General features: G+C 39.7%; 1 protein-coding gene across 5 annotated transcripts in view; it reads left to right on the top strand.

The window, feature by feature from the left end:
* The window catches only part of SEC24C (SEC24 homolog C, COPII coat complex component), a 36,122-nt gene that overhangs the window by 13,192 nt on the left and 7,091 nt on the right, over positions 1-15,839 (top strand). For 3 of the 5 annotated variants that reach the window (XM_014956248.1, XM_014956251.1, XM_014956249.1), the window contains 13 exons: positions 726-904; positions 1,473-1,922; positions 3,308-3,438; positions 4,808-4,876; positions 6,623-6,734; positions 7,571-7,698; positions 9,207-9,345; positions 11,201-11,316; positions 12,455-12,579; positions 12,926-13,117; positions 13,689-13,782; positions 14,952-15,068; positions 15,548-15,718. In XM_014956248.1, coding sequence (XP_014811734.1) covers positions 726-904; positions 1,473-1,922; positions 3,308-3,438; positions 4,808-4,876; positions 6,623-6,734; positions 7,571-7,698; positions 9,207-9,345; positions 11,201-11,316; positions 12,455-12,579; positions 12,926-13,117; positions 13,689-13,782; positions 14,952-15,068; positions 15,548-15,718 — 2,023 coding nt within the window. The remainder of the gene's footprint in view (positions 1-725; positions 905-1,472; positions 1,923-3,307; positions 3,439-4,807; positions 4,877-6,622; positions 6,735-7,570; positions 7,699-9,206; positions 9,346-11,200; positions 11,317-12,454; positions 12,580-12,925; positions 13,118-13,688; positions 13,783-14,951; positions 15,069-15,547; positions 15,719-15,839) is intronic. The other 2 variants (XM_014956250.1, XM_014956253.1) reach the window with 1 other exon arrangement.

The following is a 15,839-nucleotide window of genomic DNA, read 5'->3' as shown; positions in this document are numbered from 1 at the left end:
TGTTCTTTGTGGTAGTCATTTTTTTAATAAGGAATTTTCTGATTCACATAATGTGTTTTGTTTTAAAACAATTGCATCCACGCAGCCATAGTATTTGATTCCCTGGCAGTGTCTGGGGCATGTTGCTGTTGGTCATTACTGAGAAATTCCTTAGTATTGGTTCTGGGTCTTTTTCTGTCTGTTGTGGACCCTGAGTTACCTTCATCTAAAGCTCTTGGGCATCTTCTCCAGAAAGATATTGCCATTACCTCTGTGGTGAAAGTGGCAACAGTTCTCACTGCTTCATTCCAGTTACTGGTTATGGGGGAAGGTGGTTGGTTTTGTTTCCTTCTGGTTAACTCCTCACTGTCGGCTGGAGAGTCCAAATCCTTTGAGCAACAGAGATTCTTACATAGCTGTGATAGGCCTTACTGTTGCTCCCCCTGGAGATTCTGTTGTAGTATTTCTGATTTGTTGTGATAACTGAAATGGAATTAAAACAAAAATATTATAAATGTAGAATTTGTATTTTAAGAACTAATAGTTTTGGGTTGGTTTTTTTTTTGATGAAAAGATTCAAATCCGTGCAGGATATGTAATTGTTTTTCCAAAACTGAGCTACGGTGCTTCGTGTAAATAACTGAGACCCAGCTAGTGTTTGTGGCAGAAAAAATTTAAAAGGCACAGAGAGCTGTAAATGCTTGTATAATGGGGAATCCAGTGGAGTTTTTCATCTTCCTTCTCAGGCCACCTACTTCTCAGCCGTTTCTGCCAGGCTCAGCACCCACGCCTGTCAGCCAGCCAGCCACGTTCCAGCAATACGGGCACCCCCCAGCCAGCGTGCAGCAGCTCAGCAATCACATGGCAGGGATGACAATTGCCAGTACTACAGCATCTGCTCCTCCCCCAGCTGGACTGGGATATGGTGAGGTTTCCCTGCTACACGAATATGTTAATTCTTCTCATTTATGCTAGTAATCTCATGAAATATTTGCTCTTGTCAATGATTCATTACTATATGGTGATGGGAATTCTATAGATCTTGACATCTGCCATAGTAAATAGTTTCCTTGAGTCATTGTTCAAGAAATGAGTAGACAGACTTGTGGTGGTTCTTGTTTTGCTTACTCTTGACTTTGCCTCTTTCCTCTGGCCCTGAATCCTGAAATATGTTCTGATTGTGTAAAAGAAGAATCTCAGACTCTGAGAGAGAGGACAGTGAAAGAATTATCACGTTTCAGATCTCTTGAAGGAATTTCAGCTCTGATAAATTTAGGAGGGTGTTCACTTAAGGTTTGTCTATTAGTAATGGCAAGTCCATCGGAAGACGGTGAAGTTGTAGACCTATTTAGATATCTAGAACGAATAGGTTTTGCTTGCATCTGAAGTTGTAGACCTATTTAGATATCTAGAATGAATGGGTTTTGCTTGCATCTTAATTGTCTTCAGGATAGAAAAAAAATAAATGTTACATCTTCTTTTCTTCTTACCAGGTCCCCCAACATCGGCTCCCCCAGTCTCAGGAATCTTTACTGCAACAGGATCTGGTCTCTACACACCTTACACTGCGAGCCCAGGACCCCCTCCCACCACTGTGTCTCAGGGTCTTCCTTTGGCACAGCCTCCGTTTCCTGGTCAACCAACACCAACTCAGCGCCTACCTACTCAAGTCCCTGGTTTTGCCCCACCTCCCCCTTCCACAGGGATTGGACCTTCCTCTTATCCTCCTGCCACCGGTGCCCCAAGGCCACCTACCATGCCAGGCCCACCACTGCCTGGGCAGACGCTTGCTGGACCACCAGCCTCCCAGCCCAATCACGTATCTTCACCACCACCTCCATCAACTATGTCAGGGCCGCACCCTGGACCTCCCATGGGTGGCCTCCATGGACCACCTCCTCCCACTCATCCTCCTCAACCAGGATACCAAATGCAGCAGAACGGTGAGTGTTCTCTGTGTAGCAATTGTGAAGTTACGGGTGTTCTCTGTGTGCTGCAAAATGAGAACTGCATTTCAGGTTTGTAACTTGTGGGCTCCTGCCCGCGCTTCAAAGCTTCCCACTTGTTGCCCTGTGCTCATGTCTGAAGAAGAAATCCAAGCTAAACAATAGGATGTGTCGTTCTAAGGTGTTTGTCACACAGGTTTTAATCAGATTATTGTAACTAAAGGGATTCTGGCTTACTTGGTCAAAAAGTTGTTTAATAATTAGTGCCATAATAGCAAGAACTATTATGCACAGAACATATTCTGCAAGAACTAGTGATCAGAATTTTATTATGAACTTTACTTTGGTGTCTACAACCTCATCTGTTCAAAAGTAGAGATTTGAAATCCTGAAAAGCCTTATTATCTTTTTCTTTTTAAAAAAAAAATTGTGGCCAGTGTGCGTATATGATTGTACATGTTAAACATCGAAAAGGACTTGCTAGTTTTTCTTCTTTAATTCATGTGATTGTGTATTTTTATCCTTGGAGAATGTCTCACATTTTGTGTGAGTGTAGAAGCAATATCAGTTAGGTTTTCTGAAATTTTTTGGCTGATTTTAAATCAAGAGTATTTACAGATAGGTAGGATAAGTGATCATGTGCAAATGAGAATCCTGTCCTCCCTGCAGCTTTGCACAACTGGCTGGGTAAATTACTTTAAAATATCTATCCAAATTGCTGTGATCTTTAAAAACACCAATGGGATAAATCATGCTATTGTTCCATGACAATGAAATTGTCAAAAGTAATATGTAATAACTTCAGGTAGTTATAAAATGAGATAATCACACAATAACCTATTACTGTAATTTCAGAAGAGCCCAAACTGCCCAAGAGAACTCATTGCATACCTTTAGCTTGAGGAATTATCATAGAATCATGGAATGGGTTGGGCTGGAAGGGACCTGAAAGATCATCTCCTTCCAATCCCTGCCCTGGGCAGGGACACCTCCCACCAGACCAGGTTGCTCCAAGCCCCATCCAGCCTGGCCTTGAACCCCTCCAGGGATGGGGCAGCCACAGCTTCTCTGGGCAACCTGTTCCAGTGTTTCACCACCCTCACAGGGAAGAATTTCTTCCTAATATCTTAATCATATTATTCTAAATACCAGTGTTTCCGTAAGTTTTAAGGAGGACTGTATCCATCAGTTTAATGGATCATTTGATAGAGATGTACAGGTCTAAGCTGAAACACTGTGACAAGTATGTTTAAGCCTAATTAGCTGAAAAACGTGTGACTGTTTTTCTTGGTTTTTGATGATGACAGGAAAAGTGCAAAGTACCTAGTGAGGAAATGCCTAGTATTAGCCATTGTTTGATTTTGCTGTCTCTTTCTTGGAAGGTCCCTTTGGGCAGGTGAGGGGCCCCCAGCCAAACTATGGAGGAGCCTATCCAGGAACACCAAATTATGGAACACAGCCCGGACCACCAGCTCCACAAAAACGCTTGGATCCAGATTCCATTCCCAGCCCTGTAAGCTTACTTTGTTCTTACCAGCCTGAACTTTTCCACAGTGTCTTTCAGTAAAACTGAACTGACGAAGACCAAAACTCAGGTTTCTCGTTCCAAAGAACATCAGTCTGTTTTCCTGCTTACTTTTCTCTTGTATGTCTGGCTTCAGTCTGTTATTATGAAGCAGTATTTTTCTTGGTGACTACAGAAAGGCACTGCACATGCACATCAATGCTCTAATTCCTCAGGTCTCTTTTTGTACTATATTACATTTTGAGAATCCATGAGGGCTTTGATTAAGCTTGTTTCTCCATTTCTGGATTCGTGCTTAATGATTTTCCAAGGAGAACTAATTTCAGGTTTTGAGGTGACAATGTATGAACTGTATGATCCTAGTTTAAAGTATGGTTAATAGGAGATTATTGTAGTGATGATTAGCATTTTGTTGAGGTGACAATGTATGAACTGTATGATCCAAGTTTAAAGTATGGTTGATAGGAGATTATTGTAGTGCTTTCCCTTTCCCTTTTCCTATAATCTGTCAAAAAGCTGATTAGCATTTTTGGGGGTTATTAAGTCGTGGCACTACTTTAGTCAAATATGGACAACTTTTTGAATTGGGATTATCTTTCAGAATGGAGGTTCTGAGAAGGGATGAGTGGTGATGCCACAATGGTTGGTGATGATGAGTGATATTAAGCCTGGCAGTATTATTGCCACTAGTCTCCTGGGCTCTTCTTTCCACCGCTGCTGATGCTGTTCTGTTACTGTCTCAGGTGGCCACAGCCATTTGGTAACAGGAGGCCTCTCCAGGGCAGTGCTTACAATCACTTTACTCCAAAACTATAACAATTATTTAGTCTTGAGTTAGCACCAGTCCAGATCTACGATGTGTCCGGAAGTTATTGCTATTCAAAAAAGATTATCTGTTTAGACTCCAAGTTTGTGTACAGTTTGTGACTGTATTTTTTTTTTTCTGTAAAATATCAGAATTCTTTAATTGCTTCTCTGCTTCTCTTCTCTTCCACTAAATGAGATCTCAAATGGCTTGTGTCAGTTGCCTTAATTTAAGCATGTTCTTAAAGCATAAATCCCCAATTTCTAACTAAAATGAGCACGTGGGCCACTACCTCTGTTAGAATGTGTTGGGAGCCCAAGCCCAAATCTCCTGTCAAGGCTGGTTCAGGGATCAGTGTGTGCTGCAGAAGCTGATGTTTCCTGTTGCATGAACCAATGTCAAAATGTATCTAATTCCAGTGCTACAGGTTTGGGTAGAGAGAAGTAACACTGTTACTTTTTGGTTTATTATTCTCTTTTCTTTTTTCTGTTTCTTTTTCCTTTTTTTTTTTTTCCTTTGTGGCGCTCTTACTTTTTATTTTTTTAAAAAAAGCAACTTAATGAGCTGCCACCCCAGCAGAAACCCAGGCACAGAATAGACCCAGATGCAATTCCTAGTCCAGTAAGTGCTATATATATGTCAATTGTAGTCTGTGTGTTGGTGACCATCTGTGCATGCCTGAAACCTGAACTTCACCTCACTAACCCTCCATCACGAGTCCTTTACCCTTTCCTTGCTGTCTTCTGCTTGCCTTATCAAAATGAGTAACATTACACCACAAGAGGTTGTTAAAATCTTCTCTTCTGTGATGACAAGGCAATAGAAAGCAGACAGTTTCAGAAACAGATCATGAAGAATGTCTCCCCATCACTTCGTCTGATCTTTAAAATATCTCCTTCCTCAGATTTCAACTGGTATTTTCAGTGTAAGCCATCAGTGTAATTGTCCATACAAAGTGTTTCTTGTGTTAACATACACACAGCATGAGCCTGCGTAGCCGTGTTTTCTACCAGTTTTGAGCAGAAGTTGCTTACTCTTCTAGTTGATATACCAGTACTGGGCTAATGCTTTAAAGTTCTAAAATTGCAGGTTTAACTGTTTTGTTTTGATGTTAATTCCTGATATGAATCTTCTAGTAGATTTAATATGAGGCATGGGGAGCTATAAGCATTCTCTCATCATCTGTGCTCATACATAACCATTAGATTTTGAATTTGAAAATTTAATGTTTATGTGTAGAGAACCTTACCTAGAGAAAGAAAAAAGCAGCTACCTTTTGGATTGGAAGGGAAAAAAATACACATTTGACTTGGTTACCCTCATATCACTTCTTCCTCCTTTAGCCAAAGTTGGTCATATAACAGAAACCAGTGGTGAGACCACCAACACCGGTCAATCTGTAGACTTTTGAAATGGGACTAGTTTTATGCAGAAGTAGTCACTGCCTGGTGCTCTGGGAGGCTTTCTGCTGGCAGCTTGGAACCCTTGGTGACAGGACACAAGTTCTGCCATGCAAACTCCTGTGTTTCACAATTTGCTCTAAGCAAAGGCATGTGTGTTTGGTGGCAAAATAAGACCAGAAGAATGATTGCTAGTATGGAAATGTAGTTAAAACTCTCTACAACTACAATTTTCTGTTCTTATGCAAAGCTCAGTGGATATTTTAGTCAAGTAATACTGTTCAATGCATTGCCATTATCTTAAACATATTTGCCTTAATGAAGAATTAGCAATACTAAGAAATTTAAGCTTTTTACTGTGACGTTTGAGCTTGATTCATTGACAAGTCTATTGAAGCTTCACTTTCCACATCGCCAGAACTCAGATGACAAACCCCTGAGCACCACAGAGTAATGAAGACTTCCACCTGAGCTTGCGAGCATCTGGCACTGGTTGCAGTGGTTAGAAATAAATGCATACTATGAAAACAGTGGGAACATAACAGAAAGGAAAGGCCAGGTTATCTATAGGACTTCACCCTGAAGCCCTGAGGCTTACAGAAGCTTCTGATTTTAATTTGGTTAGAACTGGTATTCAGGGGAATACTACCAGAATTTCCTTTCTTGATCTGTGTTGGCTTCATGAGTTCAGATCAGGCCTTAGAACACAAAATATGCTACTACTCAAAATACTTGGGGGAAAAATACTATTTGCAACTTGTAATTTATTTTTAGTTATTACGTACTATTCAAAATCAAACTGAGAGGTGACTGCTTGACAAAACTTATTTGCCTTAGACTTCTTATTTTTAGAGATAGTAATGTTTGCCTCAGGTCCCCTTTTCACTGTCTTACAGATATAAATTTTGTGTTTTATGGTACTTTGAAAGCAAGCCTTCAAATATTAATTTGGTGTTTTCCGTCACAGATTCAAGTGATTGAAGATGACAGAAATAACCGTGGGTCAGAACCGTTTGTCACTGGAGTAAGAGGGCAGGTCCCACCTCTCGTTACTACAAATTTCGTGGTCAAGGATCAAGGTAAAATATTTTTCTTTTCCTAAACAAACAAAACAAACTCCAAAAGAGTCAGTGAGAGAAATGTCTGTGTCTTTAAAGGAAAAGTTTAAGGAATTATTTCAGTGGCTGGGGATGTGTGTTTTACCAACAGCTTAGTTTCAAGTCCTGTGTTGATTCGATCTCAATGTGGATTCTCCTGATTGTTTGATAGTTGGTAGCCAATTTGCAAATAAAAAAATGTTTTCAGGGGCAGGTACCTGGGATCAGCATTAGCAGGGATATCAGAAAGCAGCAAATGAAACCTCTTCTGTAGAGCTATAGAAATAGCAGTTAAGAACTGAAGTTTACTAGAAATATCATTTGAGTTGGACTGCGAACTCTTTTTTAAATCATGAGTGGGATGTCAGTTGATCCATGGGCTTCATAGAGAAAGGATATTTCATCTTTTAATTTCCTGTGGTTTATTGGAGATTTTGGGCTCCCTTAAAACTTCAGAATCCAGTTTTACAATCAAGGACTTTACTTTTCAGCCAAAATTACAAAATAGAATGGTAGAAATGTTTGCGTTTTCTGCCTATAGTATGTGTTAGTCTGCAAAAGGAGTGAAACAGGAATGAGGTTTAAGTTGATGTGGAATCAAGTTCATTTGTTTTGAGTTGAGGGCTTCTTATTATATGTAGTTAATCGTAAAGAGACATTTTGTTTGGAATTAAAATTTTGTATAGATTGACGTATTGGTTATTTAGATAGACTTTTAGTCTCTGTAGCTTAACAACATAACTGAAGGTACCTTTATTTTCTGTTCTTGAATATAAACTTGTACTGAATTTTCTGGGGATTTGTTCTTTCTTCCCCAGGTAACGCAAGCCCCCGCTACATCAGATGCACATCGTACAATATTCCCTGCACCTCAGACATGGCCAAACAGTCCCAAGTTCCCCTGGCTGCTGTCATAAAGCCGCTGGCTACTCTCCCCCCAGAGGAGGTGAGAACCGTACGCAGGATTTATTTTTTTCCCCTAGTGTGTTTCATCAATGTTCCTGAACTACAGTTTGGACTTTGAAAATGTGTTTGTGATAAAACTGAGTTGTGAAGTTAATTCCTGTATTGCTGCAATGTGCTTGGAGTTTAAAAGGAGCGCAACAGGGGAATGTGGTCTTATTTGAGAAACCCGGAGGCTTGTGGAGCTGCACGTTTTCAGAGAAGCTTTGCAAACACCTAGTTGTTAGGTCTCCTGGTGTGTTTATGCTTTGAACAAATGCTTGTGATATCCAGAAAAAACATGGCTAAGTTCAGAAAATTGCCCTGGAGACTGGTCAGCTTCTAGCATTGGAAAGTTCTTTATGGCAAGGGCAAACTCCCTGTGGAGGGGCCGTTCCAACAGACGAAGGCTCAGCTGTTCAGAGCAATAATACTGTAAACAGAACTAAAGCTTAACTGATCAGTAATGAGAGGATGAATGTCTCATGAAAATACAGCATTCAGAGAAATCTAAATATATGAAAATTCGGCCCTTTTAGTGTCAGAAAATTTAAAAGTAAGTAATCTTTTGAGCTAGATTCTTAGTTATCAAAGGTACTTTGAACTGCACATGCAGCTTGTAGCTTGCACAAATTCTGTCTTAATGATTTTAAAGGGCTTCCTGCTTGTTCTGAGGTTGAGAAGCTGCAGAAGTTGCCAGGCATCTTCTACTGGTTTGGCTGCAAAAAAGAATATATTAGCAGTTGTAGTTCAAAACTGGTATCACTACATAACAGGCTCCTACTGTTTTAGCTGCAAAAAAGAATATATTATCAGTTATAGTTCAAAACTGGTATCACTACACAACAGCTTTGAGGACTTGCTATACAATGAGGCCATGAGAAGCAGAACTTATGAATATACTGTATTTCATGGTGGACTTCAAAAATAAGACTTATCAGCTGGGGTTTTTTGAGGTAGTCTGGATGCTCTAAGTTTTTGAATATATGGAATGTAATGACTGGCTTCTATTTTGTCAAAAAGCTTGCTTTTTACAAGGGAAAAATAGAAGAGGTGAAGAATTGCTTTTAAAACACCTAACCTGTGGTGGAATGTAAATTGTATCCTCACTCCCGTGAGGTTATCACAGCCATTCTTTGCGTGGCTTTAGTCTTTTGTGACGGCTTGAGATACATCTGTGCTGCAGCGTGGTGCTCCTGCTGGAGTTCCTGCTCCTCAAGCAGGCTACTATATAAGGCAGTGCCGCACCACGCAGAAATACTTGTGTCTAAGAGGGGTAACCCATCAATGACTGCAGCCCATGGAGAACTGCTGTGCTAGAGCTTGAGTTGAGAAGCCTTGACTAAATACTACTTCTGGCTTCCCCCACCCCCTGCACTCTCCCCCATAGCTGCCAAAATGCTAAATCCTATGCAACGTCCAGCGAGATTGTTTTAAGCTCTGTGATGTTCGAAGTCATATCTTTCTCATCACCATGTGACCTTTCTTTTCTTTTTTCCCTGGCTTCCACAGACCCTTCCTTATTTGGTAGACCACGGGGAATCCGGTCCTGTCCGATGTAATAGGTGCAAGGCGTACATGTGCCCTTTTATGCAATTCATCGAGGGTGGAAGGAGGTTCCAGTGCTGTTTCTGCAGCTGCGTCACTGAGGGTAAGGTTCCTTCTGGAAACTGGTCTCTGGCTCTACTGGAGTCATCTCTGAACAAGACGCAAGCAAATAAATCTTTATCATGTTATGATCATTTGTAATGTATAGTCTGCTCTAGTGTGTGTTTAGTCTGGTAAAAAAAAATCATTCTAAAACATGTTTAGTGCTCAGTTCTGATATTAAGTTCAAATTAGGTGTTTATGCATTGTAGTATTACTATATCAAATTTTTAGCGTGAGGTACTTGTAGCATAATGTATGGTAGTTTGAAAAACTAGTTATGCTGTTTTCTGAGGGTACTTCAAATTTACATTTTTCTATGACAGACTGAGATGTACATCTAGACAGTAGCACGAGTTAAGATATTTTTTTTTCCCACAAAGCCTGTTTAAACCCTAAACCTGCTACAGCTGAATAGGAGTGTTCAGTATATGCCAGTTAATCTTAGTTGCTCTTCTAAATTAATATAAAACATGCTTCCTTTTAAGCAGAAGTCACTATATGCTGCTCATAGCATGACATCCATAGATTTGTTTTGAAGGCACAGTGGAATGTAAGGTACAACAAATCTTACGGTGGTGTTTTGAGTGTTTCTTTTGGTAGCACTGGTGGCTTTCAATGGACTGTTTGTTCTTATCACCTCGGTTATGCTGTACAATTCTTTGTACAAACCAAAAATAGGAAGCTGACAGGGGTTAGAAATGGCCAATTTTAAAAAAAAAAACACCTTTTTATCTGGTGATTTTCAGGCTGCACGTGTTCCCTGGCTCTGCTCGCTCAGCAGTGAATGGCTCTACCTGTAACAACTCAGTGGGTGGAAAAGGGAGGGATGCTCAGAGGCTGCTGATGAAAGCAATGCTCTGAAAATACAATATAGTTGTACCTAAGAGTTGCAAACAATTCCTGTTTCCTCTGCAAAAATAATCAGATAATTAGCTTGTACTGGATATATACTTGGAAAGGAGAAGAGTGATAGGTGCTTATATATAATCTTAATGATATCACTTTGTTTTCTTTTGAACTGTTGAAACTTTGAATGTTTAGAATAATTTAAAGGTGTTAAATACTACCAGTACAGATAATCTCAACTTTTTCTCCCCTGGAGCATATATGTAGCAATAGGTAGAATACATTTTGTCACCCCAACAATTCTGCAGGAGGGGAAATGCTTTCTTTGTTTCTGCAGCTGACTTCTGTAGGTGAAAACTTAACTCCTGTTTTGCCTTCCAACATCTGGTACCAGCACAAAAGTACTGGCTGTGGGGTTACACTTTCAGTTCCTCCTCCTTAATGCTTTACAATCCACTGTAAGAAGTACCCTGTCTGTTCTGACAAAGGATTATGGCAGTCTCTGCCCCCAGGAGTGCCTAAAAGGCTCTGTTCTTGTGCAGCATGGGAAGGGAAGGAAAAAGCTAACTTATGGAGCAAAATAAGGGGCTCAATCTTTGGGTAACCCTGAATTGAGTCAGTAAACTTGTGGCCTGTAGTTTGCTCAAACTCGGTTGTACGTCATTTGTTACTGCTTGTACAAGATTTTTGCTTGGACTAAATCCTTCAGAAGAATCCTAAGAGCACATTGTTGTGACATTTCTGATATGAAATGTAAAATAAGAACACAAAGGAGATTTGGGAAAAGAACAGTAGTGACTATACACTGTGCCACTTGGTGCGTAAGACAAGCTGGGAGCAGTTTGTGTTTCTTGGCTTTAATGATGCTTTTAGATTGCATGAATATTTTCAGTAATACTTCCATTGCTTTCCTGAAGTTTTATCTGAAAGAGCAGGTATTGTGTTTGCTCTCTGTTCATGGTGTTTATCCATGGACGTGTCACTGAACTTAATGTTTCTTTCTTCTCCAGTGCCACCTCACTACTTCCAGCATTTGGATCATACTGGGAAGCGAGTAGACTTCTATGATCGACCTGAGTTATCACTGGGGTCCTATGAGTTTCTAGCAACAGTTGACTATTGCAAGGTATGTGTAGTGCAAGTAGTTTGTGTTTATTACTGTATTTTGTTTTGCTTTTAAATAAAAAGCATATTTTCCTAAAAGGAAGAATGACATGAATTATCTGGGGCTGCTTTCCAGCTGGCAGAGATAATTAACAGCATTAAGCCAACCTACTTCATTGTGTAAGATAATGTGCTTGCCTGCTTGCTTCCCAAAGTAGAGGAAATCTCGATCACACATGACATAACTGCCTGTCATTCTCTGCTGGAGCTATATAAGCAGCTATAGGTGCTGTTACCTTAGCAGTTCTGCAGCAGGGACTCTCTTGCAGTAGTCCTTGGGGCAGAAGGAGAATGTGGGAGAGATTCAAGGAAAATACAACAGTAACAATGAAATGCGCTGCCGGTTGCCTAAGGCAAGCTTGACCTGTTGAACTTAACTTTTCAATACAGCCATAGTGATTAAAACCATAAGATTAGCATGGAAATATATATTGTTAGAGCTAGTTCATTTATAAATTAATGATTTAAAGAATAATTTTGAAGAATAGGAAAAATATGTGCAAGGTGTTTATTAAAGCAACTTATATTTCTGCTGAAATAAATGCTGAAAAAAACGATGCCTGAATGTTGCAACTTGCTACTGGTTACCATCTGATGCCTCAGCTTTACTTTGAGTTAAGACAAAAACCAATTATCTTGCTTAAGCATTTTTAATTCAAGCAAGATATGATCTTCCCAGCTTGTTTGACAGTTCTTGTGTTTTACTCTTGTTTCTGTGTGCTCCTTCCAGTATGCCCTATAGACTTCAGAAAATGTTGGCTGAAACAAGTTTTTCTCTCCCAAAGCAAACTTGATATTTAAGTAGAAAGGAAAATTTGCAGTTCTTGGAGAGGAAAATCTTTTGCTTTATATTGATAAAATCACCTATAACAAGTCTGGTCAGATTCCTAAGTCTTGAGAACTAGCAGGAAATTTCCCTGTCTATTTTCCTTTCTGGCCTAGCCATGTAAATGGATGATTTAGTTGTGATTAGCCTGTTCCTCACTGAGCAATGGCAAAATCAGTCTAGGATATGTAATACCTGTCCATTTCAAGCACAGTGTGGTTACATGTCTCTGTGTTATATGGCCATAATGTGTCTTCTTCCCTCTCTTCCACAGAATAACAAGTTTCCCAGTCCACCTGCTTTCATTTTCATGATTGATGTGTCTTACAATGCTATGAAGAGTGGCTTAGTGAAGCTAATATGTGAAGAATTAAAGTCACTCCTAGATTACCTGCCCAGGTAGGTATATTGTATACTACTGTAGCCAGTCAAAATGGGGGAAACTGTCACATTTTCCCTTTAAAAAAAAAAGCTAGAAATGAAAAAAATATCTGTAGCCAGTCAAAATGGGGGAAACTGTCAGATTTTACCTTTTAAAAAAAAGGTAGAAATGAAAAAATTAGTTTAGAATCCTACCAATCTTTTCTTCAGAAAAAGGCCGAGCAGAACATCTTTCTGTATACCTTTCTAGGTGAAAATAATTTTTCCTTCCTTGCATTTTTCCCTTATCGTTTATTGTGGTGGGTTCTGTGTAAAGATTTCATAGTCTACTTCGATGTGAAAGCAACTGTGTCTTCTCTTCCAGGGAGGGCAACATGGAAGAATCTGCCATTCGAGTAGGCTTTGTCACCTACAACAAGGTGTTACACTTCTATAACGTGAAGAGCTCGCTGGCACAGCCACAAATGATGGTTGTCTCAGATGTGGCAGATATGTTTGTGCCGCTCCTTGATGGTTTTCTGGTGAACGTGAATGAGTCCAGGACAGTTATTGCCAGGTAATAAAACCTGATTTACAATGTTTGTAGTAAACTTCTTGTTTGGTAGACTCGAGTGTTGTATTTAGAAGTGTTACGTTCACTGCTCATTTGTCATGTTATTCACTTAGAAGTTATTCCATGTATTTTAATTTCCTATACTCTTTTGAGATTAAGCTGGCAAAGTAGGATGGAAAAATTCATGGAGTAAGAGTGTATTTGGCTTGTAGCGCAGCTTGGCATAGGATATATATATAAGGGGATATAAATATATATATATTGCTTAGCAATACATATTGGAATGTATTAAAAGAGCAGGAATACAGAAGAGCTATTGGAGTAGGCACAGGCATCAGTTGAGGCTGTACAGCAAGCACTGAGGATATGGATGAGCAAAGCCAATGAGGAATGACAAAGAATCATTTTTTTCATAGATAAACAATGCCAAATACTGTAAAAATTGTGCAAATTTACAGACATGTTAGGGATTTCTCTTGGAACCACCTCAGTCTCATACACCATCAGTTTCAACTGTGTGGCTTTTCCAATTCAATGGAATACTGAATTCCTCCTTTTTCTTGTTCTTTACTAGTTTGCTGGACCAGATTCCAGAAATGTTTGCAGACACAAGAGAAACAGAAACTGTTTTTGCACCTGTGATTCAAGCAGGGCTGGAGGCACTGAAGGTTAGTAAAGGCGTTGTCATGGCAAATTGTTTTCAGTCTGAAAACTGTGAAGTTCATATTCTGCCAACACCCACTAATAAGGCAATTCTAAAGTTTGTTGTACTTTCCTTATGGTAAATGTGCTACGTGAAGGGAGTACTTGGCTTGTTCCTTAAGTGCATGTACCTCCAGTTCTCTGTAGCTGTCTATTTGTTCTCTGCCCATTTTTTTAATAATTTTTGCTCATAGTACAAGACATATGACTTAATCTCAGTTACCTAGCTGGGTCTTGCTTTGAACAGTTTACAGAACCTACACACAATAAAAACCCAATAAGACCCTCCAACATTAAAACCAGGTTCTGAAGTCTGTCATGGCTCATAGAGGAGTTCTGTAGCATGATGCCTTTCTAATCTAATCTAATCCTGTGCTTGAAGCTCTCTTATAATCTTAAATAAAAGGAGAGAATGTGATCTGTTGAAATTGCCCACACTAACGTGCTCACCAAGTAAACCTTTCCTGGAGTTCTTCCATTCCAGTACTGCATCCATATACTTACATGCATGATCTAACTCCAGCTTGTAGCAAATTGATTCCATGCAAAACTGTTCATAAAGCTCTATTTTTCTGTCGTGCAAGTCCTTAGAAATCTCTCTTAAACTCAGTTTTCACAACAATTGTTCAGTCAAGAAATAATATAAATTACTAATACTGCATGTGTCAGAGAAAATAACCTACTAAATGTTGGCTAGTGTTGACATAGGTTACTGATTAATGATCAGTTGAAGCTCAGATTACAAAATCCTTTGCCCCTTTTGTGACTCTCTTCCTTTTGCACAAACTCAGTAACTGCACATCAGAGAAGAAAGCCATTTAACACGTTTGTGCAAAACCTTGTGCAAAACCTGCTTACTGCTCTGCCTCCTTGGAGCCAGTCCTTTTCTCCCTGCCCTGGAACCAGCACAGGTCCAGTAGAACTGGAAAGTTGCTTCTCCAGAACTGAGCAGAAAGCTGGATACCGCTGAAGTAACCAAGTGGTCGCTGAGCCTGTGTGTCTCACAGAGTGCCTTCCTGACATAAAGCAATGAAGTAATGGGGATGCTTGGAAGCTTGTTATTGAATCACAGTCCTCCCTTAGAATTTTTTTGTAACTGTTTCTAACCTGGGCTGTTGCACTTGTTCCCCTGCAGGCAGCTGAGTGCGCTGGCAAGCTCTTCATTTTCCACACCTCTCTGCCCATCGCAGAGGCCCCAGGGAAGTTAAAGAACAGGGATGATAAGAAACTGATCAACACAGATAAGGAGAAGGTAATGACTTGAACGATGCTTAAGCTACAGGTCTATGTTATACTCTTTATGGGATAAAACAGCTCTGAAGTAACACTAAAAAAATTACAAGGGTAGTATGTAATGTAACTGTCCCAGCTAATATCTTTTAACATTGCACTCTTATCTTTTGTTCTCAAGCAGAGCTGTGTAGATTTGACACCATAAGGACAGCTCTGGTATGAGAACAAGAAGAGGTGCATCTATATTCTTACAGGGAATGATATACCATAGCTGGGTTAAAGTAAATGTGCTGAACTTACAATTAAGGCAAGATGTGTAGTAATTCTCATAATATTCAACAGTTCTTCAAAGGCAGGGTCAGATAGAATTTATATGATCTTAATTTCCCTAAAGAGAGACTTAAAATATGAAAGTATATTGACTGGGATTATAAACTGGCTGTCACTTTCCTATTCTTACTACAAGCTTCTGATCTCATCTCTAACTTCCTTCCTTAGACTTTGTTTCAACCGCAGACAAGCTTTTACAACAACTTGGCCAAGGACTGTGTGGCCCAGGGCTGCTGTGTGGATCTGTTCCTGTTTCCAAACCAGTACCTGGATGTGGCGACACTGGGTGTAGTAACGTACCAGACCGGAGGCTCCATTTATAAATACGCGTACTTCCAGGTAAGGCTGACACTGACTCATTGGCTGGCATTTGATCTAAATAAGAATTATTAATTAGTTAAGAGTTCTTTCCCATAGTGTGAATCGTAGTGAACAAGTACTTCTTTGGAAACAAATTGCT

This window comes from Calidris pugnax, unplaced genomic scaffold (assembly GCF_001431845.1).
Source record: "Calidris pugnax isolate Ruff unplaced genomic scaffold, ASM143184v1 scaffold196, whole genome shotgun sequence".
Taxonomy (NCBI): Eukaryota; Metazoa; Chordata; class Aves; order Charadriiformes; family Scolopacidae; genus Calidris; species Calidris pugnax.
The sequence above is the reverse complement of the archived record's forward strand: the minus strand, read 5'-3'. Positions and strand labels throughout refer to the sequence as shown.